Source organism: Tenrec ecaudatus, chromosome 10, assembly GCF_050624435.1.
Source record: "Tenrec ecaudatus isolate mTenEca1 chromosome 10, mTenEca1.hap1, whole genome shotgun sequence".
NCBI lineage: Eukaryota > Metazoa > Chordata > Mammalia > Afrosoricida > Tenrecidae > Tenrec > Tenrec ecaudatus.
Window position 1 is genome coordinate 115,587,460 of NC_134539.1, and position 26,414 is coordinate 115,613,873.

Genomic DNA, 26,414 nt, shown 5'->3' on the forward strand with positions numbered 1-26,414 from the left:
AGTAGTTTAGTCTGGATGATGTCCTAGAAGGCGCCCCCCCCCCCCACCGGTTCATGTAAGATTAGAATGTGGTTAGTTACCTAAGTGGGGACACGTGGGGACTGTTAGCCACATTTCTGATGTTATTATGGTGATGTGTTTTATTCTTGGTGATTGTTTGTATGTAGACATACATTAAGTCTGTTTTGGTGTCTACTGCATGTTCATAACAGTTTATCATAAGTTCTGTGGCACAGGAGGGGTTCTGAGGAAGAAGGGAAGTACTTGAGGGCTCCAGAGACGTGGGTGATCATTAGGCATGAGGTAGGACTCGCTTTCCTTGAGAGAGGGTCAGGTGTGGAAAAGTAAGGGGAGAAAGTAAAGGAAGCTTTGGATGGGGAAACTGAGGGCACTAGTTTGTGCTTATACATAGCTGAAGGACCTTGTCTGAGCGAATTGTGTATGTGGGGAGGAGTGGGAAACGAGATTGGATAAATGAGCGAGGACTAAGTTATTTATGGCCTTCAAAGGCCATTAGAGTAGTTTCAACTTGGTGTGGTAGCTCATTGAGCATCAAGGAGGCTTTTGATTGGATGAGTTAGAAAAAGAAAAGTATGTGTAAGGAAGGTAGATTGTGTAGTTTTGGTAAGATCAAAGAGGGGAGAATCTAGAGATAAAGGTAAAAAGTTGGGAAAGGGAGGTGTTAAAATAAAAGTATCATAATTAGGGAAAGGGGAACAGGAAAGAATGAATAGTAAAATTTTCAAAGGGAATTTTTGTAGCATTTGAATGATAAGTAAGGAACAGTGACTCTAAAGTGACTAGTTTGAATTTTTGCTTTTTATCTGGATGGACTAATGTGTCCACCTTACCAGCAATAACTCCGTGAGCATGCAGTCTCTGTTGGAGTAGGGCGCTGATGGTCTTGGACCGCTGCTTACGAGGGTGAGGTGCTCAGGAAGCATTCACCGAAGGATGAAATAATGCGTGGAGCTCCATGGCCAAGATGTAAATTTTGCTTGCCCTCTATAAACTTGTTTACTGCCAAAGCATCACTTTAAAAATAGCACTAACTGACCTCTTTTAGTATCAAAAATATTAGGTTTGTTGTAGAAAATTTTGGAAAATACAGAAAAGAAAATTATAATTGTCTTCACTTTAGCAATAACCACAGTTGGCATATGTATTCGCCAAGGTTTATTTCTATGCATGTATAGAAACTCAGAAAGCTTGTGGAAACCTGGCAGGTCATACCTCCTGCAGCCATTAAAGCTAACATCACCAGTAATAGGACAACGTGACATCAACTGTCACTTGCTATTCTGTAATAAGGGGGTAGTCTTGTCAAAAAACGTGAAATCTAATGTTAACTAGGAGAAAGCATCCCGCAGATTCAATTGAGGATTAGTCTACAAACTAAATGGCTTCTCTTTAAATGCGCTAAGACCATGGAAGATGCGAAAGGTGGAGAAGCTGGTCCAATGAAAGGAGAGTGAAAAGGCGTGATACCCAGATGCAGCATCAGCTGCTGGCCTGGGTCCAAGAGCAGCGGAAAAAGAAATACTGGGGCTCATATGAAAAAGGTCTGAGTATCAGATAATAAGTTTATATTGACATTACTGTTCTTGGCAGTGTGTTCTGGTTACTTAGAGCATCTTGTTTTTAGGAAACACACCAATGTATTTAGGGGTAAAGGTGCATATGTCTGCAGTTTACTTATGTACAGAGAGAGAGAGAGAGAGAGAGAGAGAGAGAGAAATTAAGAAATAATAAAGATAATGCAAGTGTGGCCAAATGTGATGTTTGAGGAATTTGGTTATGGAATAAACATGTATTCTTTGTACTGTTTTGCAATTTTTCTGTTAAGTCAGAAATTTTCTCAGAATAAGTTTAAAACAACAAATTGTAACTGAGCCAGAGCTAAGTATTTTGATTTACTTGTATGACTCTTTCAGCTGACTGCCATTGAGCCATTGTTGCCTCATAGTGCCCTACAGAACAGGGGAGAACTGCTCCTGGGGCCCCGAGACTGTGTGTGTTTGCGTATGTAGTATTGGTGTCCGTGCTGCTTGCTGACTTCAAGGTCACCATTCTCTTACTGTCTTAAGTGCTCTGACAGTTGGAAGTCTGGAAAGAGCACACTGGCTTGGCCACCAGGAGATGGGTTATACTCACTAAGTGCAACTTACTGTTTAGGGAGACCTTGTGAAAATCATTGCCTCTCAACTCCAGATTCCTCACACAAAACTTTTTTTTTTAATAGGTAAGTGGGTATTGTTCCCTAGGTTCTAGCTAATGGCTCTGACTTCACTGACATGGTTGGAACTCATTGGAATGTTATCTCATTGTAAGCTACTTGAAAAACACCCAAGCCTTCTCACACAAGTCAGTGGAAAAGATCTGTAGGAATCTGAGCTAGAAGACACCTGTTAGACCGTTCAGTTATCTGCATGCCAGCAGGACTCACTTGCTCACAGCGCTCCGGCCAACACTCACTCACCTGCTTTCGCTTCCAGCCATTCAGTAGTTTTCCAGAGCCTTTTCTTGTGTTTTTAGCTCACCTTTTCCTTTAGTCATTTCAATAGAGAATGCGGCTTTCTTAACTTTAAAACTTTCCAAGTTTATTTTATAATCCAGGGCAAGTATACTTTTCTATTAGCTCGGAGTTTTATAGCAGGGGGACTCTGTTTTTCTCTAGGACCGCAAAAATGATGAGAAAGTGAAGAGGCCTATTTCAGAGTGAGAATTAAGATTTTAATATTTGTGTGTTAAAAGGGACTAGAAACTGCAGTATAAACGTTTGTTTGCTTTTACCTTGTTTTCAGTTGCTACTGAGCAGCTATCAATTACTGGTGACCTTGGGTTTGTTAGAGCAGAGCTGCCCCCCCCCTCACGGTTTCCAATGGCTGATTGGGGGGGTAGAATGCCTGGCTTTTTTCCAAACTTCTGAGCACCGTAGGGTTGGTTGTCTGTTTGCATCAGCTCGGGCCTCCTATACCTTTGTTACTTACCCTTTGAAGAGGGTACTTTGAAACAGATGGATGTAGAGAAATAAGGTACTTTGATATTTTGCTGGTGAGTATCTAATTTTTGGAGGTAATTCAGTCATTTCTTTTAAAACCAGAAAAAGATCATGGCTTGAGTTTCACTTCTCTGAATTTATCCTGTGGAAATAACTTGCTCATTGCAGCGGCATTATTATTGCTGTTGTTTATTGAACTATTTATCATGAATCAGGTGAAGTTTACCTTTCAACGATTCATACACATACTGATTCAACTCAAGAGTTTCAGTCCCCTCAATATACCACTGTTTATCCCACTTCCTTCCTGTTTTCATTCCTAACTCCCTGAACTTTGTCCTTGGTTGGATGTTGCCCCTTTGATCTTAAATGGATGATTATTCTAATGCAGAAGTGAGTTCAATTCCAGCCCTGAAGGATAAAGGTTATTTATAGTCTTGGGAGGCGGGGTGTCCACCTGTCTCTGACCAGGAAGTCTGGTGTTTATTAATGATTTTGAGCTTTGTTCTACATTTTCCTTCCATTCTACCCAGGATCTTCTAATGTGATCCTTTTCAGAATAGTTGGCAGTGAAAGTTGGGTGCAGCATTATTTGTGGAAATGAAAACTGGAAAACAATCCAAATGCTCCTGGTTGTGGAATTAGTATATTACATTTCATATGCTAGATTCTAAAACAGCTATCAAAAATAATTTAGGAGGTTTTTTATCATGAGATGGAATACTCCCCTAATATGTAATTGAGTGATGAAGGAAAGTTGCAAAACATATGGGTACTATTATCTCTTTATAAATTATGGTGATCCCTTATTATTTTTAATCGTTTTATTAGGGGCTCATACAACTCTTAACACAATTCATACATACATCAATTGTGTCAAGCACATCTGTACATTCATTGCCCTCATCATTCTCAAACCATTTGCTCTCCACCTAAGCCCCTGGCATCAACTCCTCATTTACCCCCTCCCTCCCCGCTCTCCCCTCCCTCATGAACCCTTGATAATTTATAAATTATTATTTTGTCATATCTTGCCCTGTCCGACGTCTCCCTTCACCCACTTTTCTGTTGTCCGTCCCCCAGGGAGGAGGTCACATGTAGATCCTTGTAATCGGTTCCCCCTTTCCAACCCACCCTCCCTCCACCCTCACAGTATCACCACTCTCAGCACTGGTCCTGAAGGGATCATCCACCCTGGATTGTGATCCATTATTTTAACCATAGAAAAAATCTGAGACACACACACACTGAACTGTGAAGGGAAGGTATTATGGGAGGATTTTACTTTTTGTAGCTTATATTTTTGTAGTTTGGTAGTGGTACAATAAAAATTAGGCACTTTGCTAAGGAAGCAAACAAGGTATTCAAATATCAAACTAAATCTTAATTTGTGTACTTCTACTTTTAGCTGACAAGTAACTTTGCTGTGTGGTTGCTGATTTTGAGCACTAAAGAAATGGTTTTCTTTCCACAGCTAGAGTTGGGAAGACATCACTGATTATGTCTCTGGTCAGTGAAGAATTCCCAGAAGAGGTAAGGATTTGATTTCTTTCTTATATTAAAACATTTTTAATTGCGTTAAAGTCAAATACATTCTTTCCTTTTTGCATGTTGTCACTTTCTGAAAAACTCCTATATTAGTTGGAACATGACATCTGAGATAGGCGGAAGAACTAAGTGAGATCTGAGTTAAACTGAACCTGTTGCTCTCACCACGTTGTTCCAGCTCATGGTGATCCAGGATCCAGCTGCCTCAGAGTGTTGCCAGGGTGTTAACCTTAGCCTTTCCCTCACTAATTGCCTGTGGGTTCAAACCACTGTGCTACCTGGGCTTTCGTTCCTACCTTTGACCTTAGTTATTCACCTGCAAAATGGATGCCGCGCAGGATGGTCACGACCATCTAAACTGAGTAGCCCCTCCTTAAAAGTAAAGTGCTGCTCGTCAGACCAATTTATAAAACAGACGAATGTTTCTTTTCTTGGAATTAGAGTAAAATTGCTGGATCTCCCCTTACCAGCGACCTGACTCCACAGATCTGTGAGGCATTTCCAAAGAAGCGCTGCGATTCTGCTTAGTAAACATGCTTGAAAACCGTTTTCTTCCTGCCTGCTTCATTGTATGAATGAAGATGCTAATTCATTCCAGCTTTGCTTACCTTAAAGGGTTGTCGTGGATTTCAAATGAGATCCACTTAATAATTAAGTGAAGTGCCACTCAAAGTAAGATGTCTTTATTATTATTGGCAATATATGCATTTGCATCTTGGAGGTTCCAGTACAAGGACATATGTAACATTAGGATATTGTTTGGGGAGTGGGATCAATACAAATGGGATGAAAACAATTTCTGTTTATTTCCTTTATTCACATAACAGATATTCTTACCAGCTTGCATTCATCTTTCCTTTACCCTTATTTTAAGGAGCCCTGGTGGCCCAGTGGGTAAACTCTGAGCTGCTAACTCAAGGTCATTAGTTCAAACACAGCAGCCAATCCTTGGGGAAATGCTTACGCTGGCTGCTCCCTTAAAGATTTAGTCTCAGAAACCCTGTAGCGGGAGCAGTTCTATGTCCAGTAGGTTGCTATGAGTCCAAAACAGCTCAATAGCAGTAGGCTTTTGTTTGGTTCCTTTTATTTAGATAGGGACTTCCATATAATTTTAATATTCAGAGAGGAATTGGATGATTCATGTGTTAGTGTTTTCAACATTTACAACTACTATATAAACTGATGCCTTTCTTGCCTTTTTCTTTTAAATAGGCTAAGTATTGCGTAATTTAAGGAATTAAGTATTTTTCATATGTGATTTGTGGAATCAATAACATTAATTTATAATCATTTTAAGTGTAACACTTAGAGGTTTTTTGCCCTAGTTTAACTTAGTTTAAAATTGTTTTAGAATAATCCTTTTGTGTGTGGATTAGGTGTTTCTAAGTGATAGGAAAAGTCAGTCTTCTAAATTAGCATCATTATGCAAAAGGTTTGGGTAGCCAATTAATTTTTTCTAGAAGTGTTTTGATTTATTGGGAATTATCATGGATTAATGTAGATCCTCATTTACAAATTATCCTTAGGTTGTCTAGAGCCCTCAAAATTTTATGTTTGACACCTTGAAGGAATGAAGCACTGGGCCTGGATGCTCAGAATCATGGTCTTGGGTGACACCAAGAGCAACAGGCGTCACATAATTCACCAAAACAGTGTTCTACATCCTACTTTACTGAGTCGTGACCAGGGTCTTAAAATCTCTTGAGCAGCCATCTAAGGTGCAACTACTTGTTTCTCCCCATCCAGTGGAAAATAAGAATGATGAAAGTGGAAAGATATATGGAGACAGTTAGTCTAATGGAACAAATAAGCATCAATCTCCACAACCCTGGGACCAGAAGAACTAGATGGTGCTTGACTATAACTAACAACTACTTTGTAAAAGATCACATTAGAAGGTCTAAATATAGTGGGAGAAAAATGTGGAATAAAAGCCCAAATCATGAGAACAGATTTATTGGTAGAGAGAGACTGATGGAACCCCCAAATCTATGGCCCTTAATCACCCTTCTGATCAGAAACTGAATTCACCCTCTTCTTAGAATAATCAAACATTTAAGATAAAAAGAGCAGGGTTTATCCAAGGACAAAGTTCAGAGGGTTAAGAAAGAGGGAGGAATGGAAACAGGAAACATGGAGGAAGTGGGATATGGGATGGTGCGTTGAGGGAATGCAATGCAAGAGTTGTTTGTGTAAAACTTAGCTGCTCTGTAAACCTTTACCTAATTCACAATAAAAAACTGGGGAAGGAGGGCCTGAGTAAGCATTGACGTGATGGCTTTGAGGTTTATCTATTTATTTATTTTTGGGTTTATCTATTTATGTATTAATTTTTGAGTCAACAAACCTGATAATTCCCAAATTTCCTTTTCTACCTTTTTTGCAAACCAAGGTTCCTCCCCGGGCAGAAGAAATCACCATTCCAGCCGATGTCACCCCTGAGAGAGTCCCAACACACATCGTAGATTACTCAGGTGATGCGATTTCTCTTGGAGGTGAAAGTGTAGGGTTGATTTAATATTCCTCAGAAAAGTACCGAGCTTTACCAAATGTTCAGCTAGTGCTCCCTCCTCCAGTAAATGATCACTTACTGTTCTTGCCCCATGCTAGCTCGGGCCACTCCCCCTTTCACTCCCCAAGTCTCTCTGGCAGTTCTCTGTTCCCAAGTTAATGGATGACACAGTGAAAGGAAAGCGGCTGGCAGGCCTAGTTGTGGTGTGGCTCCTAGGCACCCCGTGTGGCAGTGCAGAATGATTGCTCCTCAGTGTGCCCTGGGACCCGGTCTGTTCTGCAGCAGATGGCCTGGCCTTTTCTCTGAGTCTGTGGGTCTGTGGGGAGTTTGAACTGTCCCCCTGTGGGTTCGCAGCAGAATGCTTTAACCAGTGCACCACCAGGTTTCTAGATTAACCATCACTCTCCTTTTTTCATCTCATCACCATCCATACATCCCTCCGGTGTGTCAAGCACATTTGCACGTATGCTGCCATCATCATTTTTAAAGCATTCTCTGCCCACTTGAGCCCCTGCTATCAGCTCCTCATTTCTTCCCCCTCCCTCCCCATTACTCTTCTTAAATTGGCATGTTTGCAAAGAGAAATCAGAGTCAATTTTGTGATGACGTGTGGTTTTGAATTTTGCATTGGCAAATTACTGAGTTCTAGATTGTTCTGTCAGCCTGTGCTCCAAGTAAAGTAATCGCTAAAGCAGAGTCAGCTTGTTTACTATTGTTTTCACCTGTACTACTTTTTATAATAGAAAATTGTCTGTGTCTTTTAATTTTTTAAAATTATTTTGCATTTCTCTTTTTAAAAACCATGGGTATAAGTATATTGGTAGTACTTCATTTTTCTAAACTGGTATTGTGTATATTCTAAAAAGAAATAGAACTGTACTTTCTACTCTATGTAATTATTGGAGTCTTGAAATATGAATAATCTGAATTGAGATCTGTAAGTATAAAATGCAACTGGATTATAAAGACTGAAAAAGAATGAAACTCAATTTTTGATTGAATATGTTATAATTGTGATATTTTTAATATTTGGAATTAAAATTAATTTTCCTGTTGTACCTTGTAAGATGACTGTTGCATTTTTTTGATCACGTAGCTGGCTCACATTTTGTTTCTGTTGTACAGCGCTGTGCTAGAATTGGTGGGTGTTGGATGACTTTTGCTGTAATCATTCTCACAGCTAACATCATTTATAAAATTATTCTTGTTCAATATCGGTTGCCACATAATTAGATATATTTCAGTTTTAGATTTAAAGCTATTGATAACTCAGTGGGTGGAACAATATTAAAAATATGGTCCTTGTCAATTCAGACGCACACCACCTGCCATCGAGTCAATTCTGGCTCATAGCTACCCTAGAGGCTAGAGTAGAACTGCTCTCCAGGGCTTCTGAGACTAAATCTGTGTGGGAGCAGACGGCCACATCTTTGTCCCACGTAGCATTTTCATTACTTACTATCATATACAATACCAGAGAACTCATTTATGACACGGAGGCTGCTGTCAGAGACCTGAGCTAGAAGGAGTCCTTTTCTGCTCCCTGGGCCTGGTTATTACTTCTCTGTTGGCCCTTTGCGTATAGACTCTTCATATGGACTTCTGACTCCAGGACCTTTTCTCCTAGCTTGGGTCCCTGACCTGTTCTGTTTGGCCTTTTTTAGCTCTGGATCTGATCCTGGCCTAGATATATCACGCAGTTTTGTGCTCCTCCCTGTCACAGTTAAACTCCTTCCCTTTCCTGGCATGCTCTTGTCTTTGCCATCTCGCCAGACACTGGACCTTGTCGTCTTAAGGGATGCTAGGTGGGTCTGCATAGATTTTAGCTTGGCCTATAGTTTTTAGGAAAGTGTTTAAAATAAGAAGAAATGTCAACTTTTTTTTACCCCTGAAAATAAAATCCTTTTAATCTCTCATTTGTAGAAGCAGAACAGAGTGATGAGCAACTTCATCAAGAAATATCACAGGTGAATTTTAGTTGTATAATGCTGGTAGGTTTTTTGGTGGGAAACACCAATGATCCTATGGGCCTACCATTTTCACTCTCTCACATCCCAAGAAGACTTTAAAAATTTTTGTTATAAGCACTGACTTTTGAGGATGTGCTTTTGCTGTAAATCTCTTCAGAATTAACCCAGTTTTCTTTCTGTTCTACTTGCGTTCTTCATATTTCCTTTGAGCCACAACCACTCAGTGCTACTGCTTACATTTTGAATGTTTAAAAATGTTCATTTTGTCTCCCTAGGCTAATGTCATCTGCATAGTCTATGCTGTTAACAACAAGCATTCTATTGATAAGGTATGAAGGCACGAATATTTTACTCCATAGTTCCTTCCGTTTCACTGGGGGCACTTTCAAAATTGAGCCTCATTTGAGAATTTTAGGGGACCGAGGGCAGGGTGTTTGCCGTCTTACAGCTCTGGCGCATTTTTGTTTTAGGTGACAAGTCGATGGATTCCTCTCATCAATGAAAGAACAGACAAAGATAGCAGGTAAAACGTTCAAGCTTGTCGGACAGATGTAAGAACCATGCACTTAGCATCACCAGTTAATGTTTTATCATGTTTGCTCCGTCTGTTGATCTGTGTACACATGTACACCTGTTTTTCCACGGAAATGCTTGAGGCAGCAGGTGTATGTGAGAGCTCAGCAAGGAGTAGGGCTCTGAATGATAGTAATACATCACTTTAAACATGACGTCTGTTGCATGGAGATCTCGTTTTACACTTCCCTTTCTAAAATGGCTTTTTGGGGAAAGTCCCAGTTCTAGAATGCTTCTCCCAGTTGTACTGTGGGTGCCCCACCCTGTCTTGAGACCCCCTCTTCTCTAGTGTGGCTGCACAGTCACAGCGGTCTTCTGAAGACCACGGGATTCAGAGGCAAATGAACAACCTTTGGAGTGTGGCGTGGCCACGTAGAGCTCTAGGACTTGACTTCATTGACCCTTACTTAGTCTTCTCATCTGTAAGAGGGGCGAGACTAATCCCCGTCCTGCCTACAGGCTGTAATTTTGAGACTCAAATGAAATATTGCTTGCGTAAATGCTAGAGAAAATTCTTACCAATGTCATGCAGGGAGAATTCATGTAGATGGGGAAAAAGCAAGAAAGCACACATTTTCTATTTTATCTGAATGATATTTCTGGGTATAAATATTTTGGGCTTTAAGTGAAAATGGAAACAACATTGTTAGTACTATTTAATAGAGCTTACATGATTTATGGAACATTTTGAGTAATTTCTAAATGTTAGAAAAATCAGACTGTGTTAGTCCGGGTAGACTAGAGAAACAAATCCATTGACACTCATATGTGTATAAAAAAGAGCTTTTTATACAAGAGAAAACATCCCAGCCCAGTCCAGATCAAGTCCATAAGTCCGATATTAGCCCATATGGCCTATACCAATCTATAAAGTCCTCTTCAGACTCATGAAACACATGCAATGATGCTGAATGCAGGAACATCACAGACCAGTGGGTGGAAAGTCTTGTGGATCCAGTGGCAATAGAAGCATCTCAGCACCGGCAGGGGTCTCCATGTGGCTCCTCCAGTTCCCATAGCACGGGGGCCTATCAGTGTAGTGCCACGTGTCCTGTCAGTCAGGTGTCTCTCAGGGAGTGAGTCGAGGGAGAGAGTCTCTCCTGTCTCCAAGAAGGAAATAATAGGATTTCCCAGAATCCTCAGGAGAAAGCCATGCTCACAGAGGCCTCATTGGCTGTGACGCGATTGACAGACTAGATTTCACTCCTGCCTTCATTCTTAATCCTTTCAAGTTCCAAATTGACACCAGATTATGTAACTATCACACAGACTTAATATTGATATGTACGTTTACTGGGTTTTTCCTTAATTCCTAAGAGTTCTTTTTAGTTGGCCATTTCTGTGCCTTGAAATGCTAAAGATCAGGTTCTCAACAGATGGAGGTGGCGGCTGACCTTTTGCACCTCGCATCTTCGTGGAGGGGTACTTTGTCATAGAGGTGCCAGTGTCTCAGAGTGGGGTGGGACCTTTGCTGTCGCTTCCAGCCGTGCGGTAACTTGCTCGTTCCCCAGGACGGTGGCATCTCAGAATGCTAGTGCTTGTTGTAGTGACTTGTGATCTTTGGAGATCATGCTTAGCATCCTCAGGTATGGCAGTGGTCCCTAGCCATGCCAGCCTACTCCTGAGTCACCTGAACACACTCGGCCTTCTTGTGGGTGACTTAGCTCAAGATGGTCCATTGCTGGTATATATGGACCGTACACTTTCCAGTACTTTCTCTCCTGGGTCTCATGCCTTAAGTTTATATTTGTGTATAATTGTATATTTAATATGTCTATATTATTCTTCCTAAGGACCATTGTAAAAGGGATACCAAATCAAGGGTGCCCATCACTGTCACCTCAGACACTCAAAACATTATAATGTCCTACTCCCACCTGTGGAGTTTTAGAATCTTCGGAGTAGGGCTTGGACATGCATTTTTATATGTTTGTTTGGTTTTTAATTGCTTTATTTTTGTTTGTTTTTTAAGCCCCATCAACACTTTTCCTCCTCCTTTTTTTTTTCATTTTATTGGGAGCTCTTACAGATATCATAACATTCCACAGTTCAGTCACCTCAAGTGGTATTTATACAATTACTACCATAATCAGTTCAAAACATTTTCTTTCTTCTGGAACTCGTTGGTACTGCTCCTCCTTGTCCCCTCCCTCCCCCACCATACCTCCCAGGAACCCTTATTGTTTTTTCCTATAATATTTTGTGTGTGTGTGCGTGCGCGCACCATACCTTATCCAGTCCAATGCATCCATTCACATACAATTCCGGTGTTTGATCCCATCAAGTGGGTTATGCAGTCATCACTGCTCTCAGCTCCCCAGCCCCTCCTTCCTGTGCCCTCAGGGAACCATTGCCCCTGTTATTATTTCTGAAGGCTTATCTATCTTGCCTTTCATGTCTCTAATGATCTTAAATATACAGGTGAACATACACAAATCTAAAATGATTAGTGAGGTAAAACAGATAGAACTATAAAATCAGGGGAGGAGATATGAAAGAACTAGAGGGTGGTTATGTGGTTCACCAGTGCCATATCCAGAGATTATGCTGATGCAAACCATGCCGTGTTGGGAACCTCCTGGTTCCGATAGAGATCTTTATTTGAGTCCATAAGTGGGCCAGTCCTTTTCAGAGCAATGTCAATACCCAGGAGGTAAACTGAATGCTTCCGTGTATTTCTGGTGACACCTTTGACTTCCAGTAGGGCCGTTTGCTTTCCTGCCAGGCTCACAGTTCTCTCTGCTAGTCCTTGAGAGCTCCTTTTGGATGTCTCAGGCCTCTCACATTTCATTTCTCTAAAATAAAATCATTAGCTCCTTGCTTCCTAACACCCAAAGTTATCCCAGGCTTCTCTGTCTCAGGAGATTTACCCTTTTTCTCCACCCATAAGCCTTCACACTCCATTTCCTACCTAGTATCCTTTCCTCAAGGAGTCCGGTGGCACAGTGGCTGAGTGATCACATGCTAACCGAAGGTCAGCAGTTTGAACCCACCAGCGACTTCGAGGGGGAAGATATGTCAGTCTGCTTCTGTAAGGATTGGCACCCTGGAAACCCTGTGGGGTCGTGTTTCGTTCCTTCTATACAGTTGTTAGGGTGTTACACTAGCCCATGTCTGTTTATTTCCTTCATTTCTTTCCTACTTACTTTCTGGTTTTCATGCTTTCAGCAGGCAGAGATTTTTCCAGTCTTGTGTTCCTAACACTTGGAACACTGCCTGGCATGCAGTAGACACTCAATCAATGTACACGCCGAGGGTTCCCTTTGGGGAGGTTCAGTAAAGGCTTTTGAAGTTAAAATGGGTTGAGGTATGTAAGCTGAAATGTAAATCTGCACTCTTGCGTTATAAAGCCAAGTAAACAGTGTGGAGACCACAGCTGCCCTCTTACCACACAAGCGAGAAGAAGCCAATTCCACACAATCCTAGGCCGATGGCCGTAAGGCATGCTTCCATCCTCTGCCCTTCTTCACCCTGTGCTGACACCAACTTTTCCGCTCCCACCCTTGGCACTCTGCTTCTCAGTTGGTTGGGTTTGATAGTTTATTGCACCGACTACGCAGAACTCATAGATAATACTCATTATAGGGGTTGAAGAGGTTACCACAAGCCCGAAGCAGAAAACATTAAGGATATAGTAATTGGGCCACAACAGCATCTCTTCTCAGCCAGCAGCCAAGTTTCTCTCTGATCCTCAGCCTCCCAGCTACATGACCCCTGGATTTCTGTCTCTGTGGAGCAGGAAGCCCACTTGCTGCTCTACTTCACTGTTTCGTAGTCTCTACGCTGCTCCTCTGCTCTGTCTCCTTGCCTCAACGCTTGGTCTCAGTGTGGCAGGTTAACTCCGCCTCCTTAGACAGGGATTTCCAGTGTGCTCTGCTGGCGGCTCTTCTTTGCTGGTCCTAGGGCTTCTGTCAGTTATTCCTTTTGAAATGACTCTCATGGCTAAGGGAGTGGCGACTAAACTGACCAATCCCTTCCATCAGTGTTTCACATAGCCTATTTGCATGCTCCACCCAATCATTTGGTGGGAGTTACAGTAACATGGATCAAATTCAGAACCACTGCCATCGAGTCAATTGACTCCAAGGGACGCTGCAGGACAGAGTAGAACTGCCTCATGTGTTTCCAAGACTGTGAATGCTTACAGTCGTAGAAAACCTCATCTTTCTCCCACAGTCACGTAGATCTCACATACTCACTGCCATCCAGTTGATGCCAACTCCTAGTGACCCTAGAGGACAGGGTACAACTGCCCCTGTGAGTTTCCCCTGTTCATGTCTGAGACTAACTCTTCACAAGAGTAGGAAGCCCCATCTTTCTCCCATAGAGTGACTGCTACTTTTGAACTGCTGCCCTGGCCGCTAACAGTACAATGCGTGACCAGTACACTGCCAGGGCTCTGTCATAACAGATGGAAGAGTCATATGGGGAAATTTCCTTTCACCACAGTTTTATGATATGTGCCCCGTTTGTTTCAGGCTGCCTTTGATATTGGTGGGAAATAAATCTGACCTGGTAGAATATAGTAGCATGGAGACCATCCTTCCTATAATGAACCAGTACACAGAAATAGAAACCTGTGTGGAGGTAAGCCTTGCCGTTGGATTTGGGAATTACTCTTGTTGAGAGTTCACTAAATGGAGGTTTAGGTTGGGAAGGGAGAAAATGTGGGATAGAGTAAATTATCTTTTTTTGTGTGTGAAATCAAGTAAACCAAAGAAAACAGCGGGGGGGTGAGGGTGGGAGTGGGGCCCTCTAAGCCAGGGGTCCTCAAACCACAGTCCGTGGACATTTATCCAGCCCTCCGCGTGTTTTTGCCTGTTTTGTTTTTTGTCTTGAAAACAAGATATGTGCAGTGTGCATAGGAATTTGTTCATAGTTTTTTTTTTAACTATAGTCCGGCCCTCCAACGGTCTGAGGGACAGTGAACTGGCCCCTGTTTAAAAAGTTCGAGGACCCCTGCTCTAAGCTCTTTTCAGGCTTCCTTTAAGGGACCTTCCTACTGCCTTATATACAGATAGTTAAAAAACTGTTTTTCATTCTTACAACTTGTTTCGCATTGTAAAATTTAAATTCTTTTTTTCAGTGTTCAGCAAAAAACTTGAAGAACATATCAGAACTCTTTTATTATGCACAGAAAGCTGTTCTTCATCCTACGGGTCCCTTGTACTGCCCAGAGGAGAAGGAGGTAACCCCACCCCCAACTGTGTTTGTAGGGCCTGGAACATGTAGGTAGTAACTCTAGTCTGGTTGTCACTTTTAGTAACTCTTCATTGTTTGGGTGAAAATGAAACTGCTGAAATTTAAATGTAATGATTTCTAAAGTGTTAAAAAATTTTAAAATCATTTTATTTGGGGCTCATACAATTCTTATCACAATCCATGCGTACATCCATTGTGTCAAGCACATATGTACATTTGTTGCCATCATCATTCACAAAACATTTGCCTTCTACCTTATTTTTCCCCTTCAATCCCCACTCCCCCCATGAACCCTTCATAATTCATAAATTATTATTATTTTGTCATATGTTACACTGTCTGACATCTCCCCCCACCGTCTTCTCTGCTGTCCATCCCCCAGGGAGGAGACTATATGTAGATTCTTGTAATCGGTTCCCCCTTTCCACCCCACATTCCCTTCACCCTCCAGGCATCGCCACTCTCGCCACTGGCCTGGAAGGGGTCACCTGTCCTGAATTCCCTGTGTTTCCAGTTGCTATCTGTACCAATATACATCCTCTGGTCTAGCCAGATTTGTAAGGTAGAGTTGGGATCATGATAGTGGAGGGGAGGAAGCATTTAAGAACTAGAAGAAAGATGTTTCATCATTGCAACCTTGCACCCTGATTGACTCATCTCTTCCCCACGACCCTTCAGTAAGGGGGTGTCCAGTTGCCTACTGATGGGCTTTGAGTCTCCACTCTGCACTCACCCACATTTACAATGATATGATTTTTTTGTTCTTTGATGCTTGATACCTGGTCCCTTCGACACCTCGTGATCACACAGGCTGGTGTGCTTCTTCCATGTGGGCTTTGGTGCTTCTGAGCTAGATGGCCGCTTGTTTATCTAAAGTGTAAAATTTTACGGATACTTTTCTTCGAAGACATAGTAGTGAAAATACTCAGAATAGTATTCCAGATCAAATATTATCCGTAAATGTCATTAAAAACCAAAGATTGCAAGAATAATTTTTAAAAAGTCAATTTGCTAACGATCTGCTTGCTTTGCTGCTATAAAATTCACATACATGAAGAAAACACAAGCACAAGAGTGGATAGTTTCTTTGAAGTGTGCACAACATGCTAGCACACTTTATGACTACTCCCTGTTGTTTCATAGTTAAGGACAGCAGTCATTCCTTATAGAAATAGCTGTTTTTACCATTTTTTGGCCTTAGGCTTGTAAAATGAAGTTGTTACTGATAAATAGTTCATATGCCATAAAACTCATCCTTTAGTGGTTTAAAGTGCAGTGGTTTTAGTATGTGTACAAAGTTGTACAACCATTACCACAACATTATTCCAGAAGATCTAAATCCAGAAATGCTGTGTGCCCCTTAGCAGTTCCTCTCCATCTCACCCCTCTCCCAGCTGTTGGCAGACACATCTTTGGTCTCTGTGGGCTTGTCTATTCTGGACATTGCCCATCAGTAGAATCTGAGGTAGCCTTTGTGCCTGACTTCTCTTCACTTACCATATTTTAAAGATTTATTCATTCTCATAGCCTCTATTAGTACTTCTTTCCCTTTGATGGCTAACTAATATTCCATTGTGTGCCACATTTTGTGTATCCATTTGTCTGTTGATGGGCACTTGGATTGTTTTCTCTTATTAGTTGCTGTGAATAAAGCTGTTTTGAACATTTGTATACATGGTTTTAACTGGACATATGTTTTCAGTACTCTAGGGTATCTAGAAGTGGAATTTCTGGGTCAGATAGTAACTCCTAAGTTTAATGTACTCTGAGGAGCTGTTTCTTACGTGGTGGCACCAGTTTACATTCTCCTTAACATTGGGCAAGGGCTCCAGGTTTTATACATTCTCTCCTAGGCTTCTATCTGTCCTGTTATTGCCGTCTTCATGAGTGTGAAGAGGTGTTGCATTGTGGCTTGAATTTACATTTCTCTGAGGACTAAGAATGAGAACATCTTTTCATGTGCTGACTGTCCATTTGTATTATCTTCTTTGAAGAAATGTCCATCCAGATCCTTGGTCTTTTTATTATTATAATTTTTAAGAAATAAAATACTGTAAAATATTGGACCTACCCACTGGCGCTCCTAGGACAAGTAAGAGTTGGCAGATTATGATCGATGGGTCAAATTTGGCCTCTTAGCAGTTTTTTACAGTCGATGAGCTAAGAATGAATTTATATTTTTAAATAGTTGAAATAAAAAGAAATAATACTTTGTGATAGTAAAAAATTATGACCTTTGGACTTCACTGTTCATATAAAAAGTTTGATTAGAGCGTGGATAGCAACACTCATTTGTATAGAAACCAGGGTAAGTCGGAAAGTATCGCTGCACTTTCCCCGCGGCTCCTCTGACATCCACTCGGCTGTGATGTGATCTCTCTCTCTCTCTCTCTCTCTCTCTCTCTCTGGCCTCAGGTCACCATGTGTGGGGTGCAGTCCTGTGTTCGGTTAGCTGTAAAACCTGCAGCTTCTATCCTTGATAAAAACTCACTTGGATCACACACCCACAAAAGAAAAGTGTTGCTACAAAGTCATAGACACCTTTATTAAACTGCAATGACAAAATGTGGAGCTATTGCTTCCTGCCACATCTCTGTCTAGATCGATCCACTTCTGAAGGCCATGTTTCCTTCTCTCTCACCTCTTCCCTGAAGAATTCTGTACTCTAATTTACACCACATCAAAACTGCAGTTTTGTACACTTGAGGGACTCAAATTACACTCCTTTTAAATGTTCCTTGAGGAACAAAAAGAAGTCAGAAGGGGCAAGATCAGAGCTATCGGGTGAATAGGTTAGGGTTTCCCAACAGCGTGTTCATGGGACAGCCTTTGATACTCAAAGGCTGTGTGGAGAAGGGAAAGCCTTTCTCAGTGCAAATTTCCGGCCCCTTTTCCTAGCAGTGCAGTTTTCAGTGTTCTTTAAACTTCTTCATAATTGTCCTTCACCCCATACTTGTCCTTCACCCTTTGATAAAATCTATCAAGATTACCCCACAAAATCCCAGAAATGGCTGCCATAACCTTCTGAGCTGGCCTCTTGGCCTTGAAGTGAATAGGCCTTTGGATGCTGCTATTTTGATTGGACCTTTGTTTTGAAAGACCGCTAATGACAAATGTATTTCTGAGAGAACTTGTTTACAGCCATCTCCTGATCATGGAGTCATATTTAAACATATTTTGTTTGCAATAGACTCGTGCGTGGATGAACTTGGACCCTAATAACATCACTTTGGGGCTTACATGAATATTGTTCATGGCTGCTTTTGTCCCACAAAGACGGTGTTCAGTTGTCATGACAGAGGCCATGATGTGGTACTCACATCTCTTCGTGCTCACAGTCATAACTCACCAACTTGAAATCAGGTGCCACCATGTCATGACCTTTAAATTTTAATTTGCAATGTATACCCATTATGTCAAAACAAGAAAAGAAAAAAAATGAGATTTTTAACTTGGAAAAGCAGATGTAGTATCTGAGCTCAGATTACAATTCCAGCAGCATTTTTTGGACCTTGATGCACTTGCAAGGGAAATTTCCATATTTCATAATCCATGTAGCTACAATTATGGTGCTTCTACATAACCTTCAAATGGAGTTGATTAATCAGCAGTGTAATGGCATGCTAAAAGACAAATCCAAGAAAAAGATCTAATCTAAGTCTGTAAGTGCTTCCCAAACGATGATGTGCTCAATTAAAATGGGAATGTGGATATACAAGGTACTATCTGTGCAACAAGACATGTTTGAAGATGAAGACATAAAGTTTCATTATAGATCAGTTTTCACACAGAAACTTTTTCAATCAGTATTCACGATAGAGAAAACTACCATTGACCCCCTTTTAACTAAGTGAAATGGTATCTCTTGAAAACAAGTTCCATTCTTATTAATAGACCTGTTGTATACAGTTTACACTCAGTTAATGTATTTTGAGGTTGTCAATAAAAATCTTGCAAAATTTGGTTTCTCTTTTGCTGTGGGAGTACCTAAGATCCCTGGTGGTGTACTGGTTATGTTTTTGGCTACTAACTGCAAGGTCAGCAGTTTGAAACCACCAGCTCCTCCGGCAGGAGAAAGGTGAAGCTTCCTACTCCCATAAAGAGTTACAGTCTCGGAAATACACAGGGCAGTTCTGCCCTGTCATAAGGTCTCTTGGAAACAACTCAGTGGCAGTGAGTTTTGGGTTCTGGAAGTACCTATGTGATAGCCTTGATTTTTCCTGTTGGCTCTCAAAAGTCTATAAAAATATTTGCTACAGGAAATTTCCTTTACCAGGAAAGTTTGCCAGCCCCCGGAATAAGGAATTCATTTAAATCTGCCATTTCCTTATTCCTATTTTTAAATTAAGGGTTCCTTAATTGGAATGGTTGGTTCTACTTCGCTCATCCCGTGCTTTGCCCTGTCATCGTGGTCATTGGCATGCGTGTGAAGAGTTTTCCTTCTGTTCTGATGCAGCCAAGTGCAGCATTTTATCATCAGGGAAACTGGGATTTTAATCTCTGTAGGGATTTACCTCTGAGGCCTTACCCCAGCTCAGATCAAAAGAAGATCAAATGTCTTTTATTAATTGGCTCTTAATTCTTTGATCGGTATTATTTTTCTCAGCCTTAATTAGTTCTTCTAGGCCCCGCACTCCCACCACCAAGTCTCAGAAGAAAACATCTACTGCCATCTGTGACTTGTTTCTAATGCACTTTCCACAAAAGAAAAATGGACTCATGTCTAAACTTATATCAGAGTCTTTTATTTAGATAATAATATTAAGCTCTTAACACAGATTAAGAGTAGAATCATAAAAATCATTACATTCATAATTAAAATCTGAGGTATAATATGTTTGTAGTGTTTTTAAGTTGTATGTCCCATGACAAGCTACCAGGTCTTCTACTTACTTAATGATGTGATTTTTATAGAATAATGTTTACCTTGTGAGGGTTTAGATCACTTTTATATATGAAGGGTTTTTAATTTACTGGAAATTTTATAGTTTTCTGGAGGTATATATTTGATACCTTTAAAAGTAGTCAATTTTTGTATTATATTTTTAAGGTTATTAATACTTAAATATCATATTGAGCAATAACTTAAAGCACCTAGCTTCTGAATACAGTTCAGCTTTTATTGAAAAATGCATCTTTTAATTTTTCCTCAAAATATTTTTTTTTTCAAAAATATTTTTAATTCAGCTTTTTATAATGCAAGGGAAAACCATTAACAAATTATTAACAAAGTAAAGGTCATTTTTAGGCTCTATTTTTTACATCATTATAGCTATGGCTACTTTTTGAAACATTTGAATTACTGTATATTTTATTTTAAATAAGAGTCAATAAAACAATGATGGTAAACCCTATCAGTATTGACTGTCCAATATTAGGATAACATTATTTTTATTTATAATTTTAATAAAGCATTTTATTGGGGGCTCTTATAGAAATCCATACATAATTGTATCAAGCACATTTCTACATTTGCTGCCATCAACATTTCCAAACATTTTCTTTCCACTTGAGCCCTTGATATCAGCTCCTCTTTTTTTTTATTTTTTATTTTAACAATTTATTGGGGCTCATACAATTCTTTTCACAGTTCATACATATACATACATCAATTGTATAAAGCACATCTGTACAGTCTTTGCCCTAATCATTTTTTTCTCTTTTCTTCTTTTACATTTTATTAGGGACTCATACAACTCTTACCACAATCCATACATATACATACATCAATTGTATAAAGCACATCCACACATTCCCTGCCCCAATCATTCTCAAGGCATTTGCTCTCCACTTAAGCCCCTTGCATCAGGTCCTCTTTTTTTTTTTTTCCCCTCCCTCCCCAGCTCCTCTTTTTATCCCCTCCCTCCCTTACCCTCCCACTCTTGTGAACCCTTGATAATTTACAAATTATTTTTAGTTTCATATTTTATACCCTCTGTTGTCTCTCTTCACCCACATTTCTGTTGTGGGGGTGGGGGTGGGGTGAGGTTGTACATTGATTGTTGTGATCAGTTCCCCCTTTCTCCCCCGTCTCTTCCTCTCCTCATGGTATTGCTACTCCCATTACTATTCCTGAGGGGTTTATGTGTCCTGGATTCTGTGTGTCCAAAACTCTTATCTGTACCAGTGCACATACTCTGGCCTAGCCAGATTTTTTTAGAACTGGTCTCATGATAGTCGGGAGAGGAAGCACTAAAGAACTAGAGGAATGTTGTGAGTTTCATCGGTGCTATACTGCCCCCTGACTGGCTCATCCCTTCCTTGTGACCCTTCTGTGAGGGGATGTTCAGTTATCCACAGATGGACTTTGGGTCTCCATTCCGACCCCCCTTGTTCGGGTCAAAATGGTTGTTTGGGGTCTTCTGATGCCTGATCCCGTCAACACCTTGTGATCACACCGGCTGGTGTACTTCCATATGGGCTTTGTTGCTTACCTGCTAGATGGCTGCTTGTTTAACTTCAAGCCTTTAATACCCCAGATGCTATATCTTGTAATAGCTGGGCACCATCAGCTTTCTTCAGTGATTGTGTCAGAAAGGTGAGCATCACAGGATGCCAGATTATTAGAACAAAGTGTTCTTGCATTGAGGGAAGACTTGAATAGAGGCTCAATGTCTATCTGCTACCTTAATACTTAACTTATAAATATGTTACCTATACATAGACTTATATCCCTATTATAAATATAATTACATATGTGCATGCCTGTGTTTACATATGTACATGCCTCTATAAATGTCTTTTGCCACCTACTTCTTTCCTTTATTTCCTTTTACTTTCCTCCTGTCCCACTGTCATGTTCAACGTTCATTTGGCTCGCTGTACTTCTCAGCTGCATTGCACTTGATCGCACCCCACCAGGCAGTTCTATGCCCTCCTCACCATTGACTTTAGGTCTCTTGTTGTTCACTTTTCCCTGGGTTTGTTGGCTCCCCTTCCTTTTCCCCCACCTCTAGGATAACATTTTTAAAGACTGCACCTTACAGTCTTTATTTCTTAAAACCACCTTTGACTGTCTGTTTTTTAGGTTTTATTCCCTTTAGTGTTTTTGAGACGTGTTTGGAGGTTCTAGCAGAGTGCAGCTGCTCGTATACCCTTGACTGAAGGACGGTCCTCCTTCTATGGGGAAGGTCACTGTCCTCATCAGTAGAGCACGCAGCTTTGGGAGGGATGCACATGGAACGATGAGGGAGGAAGGGGACACCTGCCTAGCCAGCCGAATCAACCCTGGTGAACAATGGGGTGACAGACGTTGCAGCCAGATCACCCTCACATCCTTCTTTAGTATTCTAAGCATGTGAGACCCATCCAGTGTGCTTCAGACAGAACCCCTTTCTTAATTATATCAAACTGCTCACCCGAGACCCTATTTATTACCAACAACAAGAAATTGTTGGTATATAATATTTGGGAGGATATATACTTCTTTTCCTGCTCTTCAGAGAATTAATTTTCTTTAGTTGAGTTTGATGCCTAATAAAACTCCTCAGTGACATTTTGCTCCTGACAGCCCCATGATTACAGTTAACGAGGAGACGTTTCCTGGCCCGCTATCCCGCTTCTCTCCATCCGGAGCGTTCATGAAATCTTGTCCTCTGAGTTTACACAAAGTTCACCGAGCTTTCTTACTGAGAATAAAGAGTTTTCAGAATAACTCAAAATGTTGAAAGTGCTGATCTTATAGCAAGTATATAGAACCATGCAAACCTTATTTTTAAATAGGCAAAATATAGTCTACTAGTTGTAACTCCTAAAGCAAAAATTAGAGTTTGTCTAAATTTATTTCAACTGCATAAGAAAAGTCTTATTGATACACAAAAGCTAAAAAAAAAATTCAGGTAGTTCCGAGGCCATAAGAGGAAGAAGGCTGTCGCACTTACTCACTCGTGCTGTTTTACCGCCGATTTGTAAATAGGCACCTTTGATAGGATCTGACAGTGCTCACAACTGTAATAGACATGGACCGGGAGAGCATTTATTTCCACTCTGCTACCAGGAGGTTGGTGGTCAGAAATCACAAGTTCAGAGGCAAGCCCTTGCTTCAGTAGTTTGAGGAGTCTCGTTCAACATCTTTCTGGATTGAAGGAAAGCATACATGAAGTTGGGTAAATGCTGCTTCTTGACAGGGCTGAAAGCATCACTCCCCCAAACACGGGCTTCTCTTTTGTCTCCCATCTGTGGAGGGTTTGGTAGCGTCATGAGGTGAGAGCTTGCCATTCCAAATACTGTTGCAAACAGATTTTAGTAAGAACGTCAATATTCAGCTTTAGTTCATTTTAAAAATATTAATTGTGTGGGTGTAATGTTTTTGGCAGTGAAACCATCAGAAATCGTTCTGTTTACATACAAAAATCGTATGAAAGTCCCAGCTATCTCTAACGAATATATGTGTATCTTTCTTCAATACTTTACAGATGAAAGCAGCCTGTATAAAAGCGCTGACCCGAATATTCAGAATATCGGATCAGGATAACGATGGCACTCTGAATGACGCGGAACTCAACCAATTCCAGGTAGCGTCTTGCTGTCCTTCCCGTGCTTTGTCTCTCAAGGTCTCTGTTGTAAAAGACGTTTAAAAAGTATCAATGGTTCATTGATAAACGTGTCTTTTTCTTATAAAACTATCATTTATAACAAGCTATTGGAGCCATTGCCTAGGGTATAGAGTGCTCCCCGGCCTGGGAATTGAGGGGACTCTTTGATGAGTGTCATTTCAGGGTATACGGTGAGTGCATTAAGGATGAACTCTGGACTATTTTTCAGTTTTCTATAACATAGTTACCCAAAGAGCCCTGTGCTTAGAAATGGGCCTAGGGGCGTTTCTTTCCTCCAGGCTTGATGTGCTTTACTTAACTACAAAGCAGAGACTTAGTTCATTGAGTCTGTCATTTGCAACTCTTTGATTTAATGGTGATTTTGAAGACTAATGTTTTATATTATTTGTGGTTTTAATGCTAACTTGTTTTAAATGGATTTTTGTGTTTTTGCTAGAGAATTTGTTTTAACACTCCATTAGCTCCACAAGCTCTGGAAGATGTCAAGAATGTAGTCAGGAAGCATTTAAGTGATGGTGTGGCAGACAGTGGGTTGACACTCAAAGGTGGGTATGATTTGGAAGAAGGTGAAGGTCCCATAGCATTACTTATACTTGAAGCAAATATTAGTATTTACTAGCATGTTTAGAATCTTTCAGAGACAAAGCCATTGTTGAGGATAATTGTCCTTACTCTCAAGATAAATTAGGGCTAGGGAAACTGGTTGGAACTCACATGCTGAAGTCCATCTGAAGAAAAGAAATATTTGGAACAAACAAATTTGTCTTAAAATTCTTCCTGTTCAGAAGTAATTTTTAAATCGAAATTATCTTCAGGAAAGGTATTTTTTATGTACTAGTCAAATTTGCCAAGTATAAAATATTCCCTGTAGAATATGCTGTGGAGCCACAATGAAATAAGGAGTAAGATTGAAAAACAACATTTTCTTTTTTTTTCTTTTTTCATTGTAAATATTATTTTAATTTGGATGTTGGGTAAGCTTTCATGGAGTTTTACAATCTACCAATTTCAAAAATAAAAGAAACAATATTTTGTTTTCTTTGGCTGCCTGAAAAACATTTTCTATAATAGAAATAAGAACACAGATCTAGAAAACCATTTAATCTGATTTTTAAAATCGGATTTTATCATAGAACTTTATAAGTGTCTTTGAGTAAGTCAAAAACTATTGCTGGGGGCGGGGGTGTCTAGTTGATGCATGCATCAGTGTATTCCAGTCAAAATATGTTTAAGCATGTCTCTGCGATCAGACAACCTCTCTCAGAATACCCTTGCTTCATTTGGGTGTCTTTAAAAAAAGATCCAAGCAAGATGGCAGTTTCTGAGGAGTCTGAGGAGCCAGTGTAGTTCAAGACAGAGAGAGCTCAAAGATTATGGTAACTATGTTTGGGATACAGGGCTGTCAGGGGGCTTAGTATGAAGAAGTTTTAAGAAAAGAGAAATGAAGGGAGACATCGGACAGTGTAAAACATGACTAATAATAAGTTCTAAATTATCAAGGGTTCGTGAGGGAGTGGGGGTGGGGAGGGAAGGGAAAAATGAGCTGATACCAAGGACTCGAGTAGAAAGAAAATGTTTTGAGAATGATGATGGCAACAAATGTACAAATATGCTTGATACAATGGATGTTATGTATGGATTGTGATAAAAGTTTTACGAACCGCAAATAAAATTATTTTTTAAAAATTAAGACAGTGAAATGGATGCCTAAAGATGAAAAAAAAAAGAAAGAGAAAACTCCATTGATAAGAAAAAGGCCAGGAAAGTTGCATTGAGGAATTTTTTTTCCATCATGACATGGTACCTGCCTATTCTTCCAATGTGAATTTTGTTGGGAAACCTTACCCCATTTGCCCTCTACTCTGTATCTTGCCCCTTGAGACTTCTTTTTGTTCTCCAAACTCAAATGAAATGTAAAAGGCGCATGATTTGAGCCCCTCAAGGGCGCCATAACTGCTGTTTTCACGTGCTATACGTCAAGAGCCAGATGGGAACACCACCTGCAGACGTATATAGACTTTGATGGGTGACATCAAGAAACAATGGTCTCATGTTTTAATACTGTTTAGTAAATATTTCTATGGTTTTGTAGCAGTACTTTTTTATTTACCCTTATATTCTTTGGGATGTCCCTTTGTCCCTTTATTCAGGGCTTGCTCTTGCTGGACGGGCTGTATATGTGAAACAGTGATTGTGAAATCAGCCATTTCCTCCAGACACTTAGTTGTGAGCCCCATGGTATCTCGACCTTCAGTGTGCAGTACCGGTGAACACTGATGTTGGTTGCAGATTATAGCTCTCTTCTTTATGTGCTGTTTGCTTTTCTCCCCTGTAACTCAGTCATTCTTCACATCAACTGTATTTACTCATTTACTTTATTTCAGGTTTTCTTTTTTTACACACACTTTTTATTCAGAGAGGGAGGCATGAAACTACCTGGACGGTGCTTCGACGATTTGGCTATGACGATGATCTGGAGCTGACCCCCGAGTATTTATTCCCCCTGTATGTACTTTGGCTTCCTGATTAATCTCATGTAATCATTTTTTTAAAGTTTACTGTAGCACATAGGTAGGTAGGCATCAGGCTGCTAAGAAATCCCTTAGATTAACAAACAGTAGGGCTTCTCAGTCTGGGCATTATTTATATTTTAGTCTGGATCACTCTTGGTCGTGGAAGCTGCCCTGGATATTATAGGATGGTTAATGCTTCCTTAGGTCCTACTCACAGCAGCCCCCCCCCCCAGTTTGACAACCGAAAATGCCTTAAAAACTTACCATGTGTTCACCCCACCCCACCCCCACCTTTGGGCGAAGTCATCCCAGGTTGTGGACCACTGATTTATTTTAAACACCAGTAGCCTTTCAGTCCATTCCAAGTCATGACTTACAGCATGATGCAAATAGTTTTTCTAGATTCCCAGTGACTATAAGCATCTTTCACAATTCTTTTTACTGAGGAAGGAAAAACAAGAAATGCTCTACCGATGTGTTTCAACGTGAAGAGATCAGAATACGCCAGTTAGGCTCTCTGCTCTAGTCTATACCAGAGTA

The 26,414-nt window shown here is 40.5% G+C and overlaps 1 protein-coding gene across 5 annotated transcripts in view; it reads left to right on the plus strand.

Moving 5' to 3' along the window:
• RHOT1 (ras homolog family member T1) overlaps positions 1–26,414 on the plus strand; it is a 74,439-nt gene that overhangs the window by 17,511 nt on the left and 30,514 nt on the right. For all 5 annotated transcript variants that reach the window (XM_075561372.1, XM_075561374.1, XM_075561373.1 and 2 more), the window contains exons 2-11: positions 4,476–4,534; positions 6,942–7,023; positions 8,985–9,028; positions 9,307–9,360; positions 9,502–9,554; positions 14,083–14,191; positions 14,691–14,792; positions 23,221–23,319; positions 23,798–23,906; positions 25,746–25,866. In XM_075561372.1, the coding sequence (XP_075417487.1) occupies positions 4,476–4,534; positions 6,942–7,023; positions 8,985–9,028; positions 9,307–9,360; positions 9,502–9,554; positions 14,083–14,191; positions 14,691–14,792; positions 23,221–23,319; positions 23,798–23,906; positions 25,746–25,866 (832 nt within the window). The remainder of the gene's footprint in view (positions 1–4,475; positions 4,535–6,941; positions 7,024–8,984; positions 9,029–9,306; positions 9,361–9,501; positions 9,555–14,082; positions 14,192–14,690; positions 14,793–23,220; positions 23,320–23,797; positions 23,907–25,745; positions 25,867–26,414) is intronic.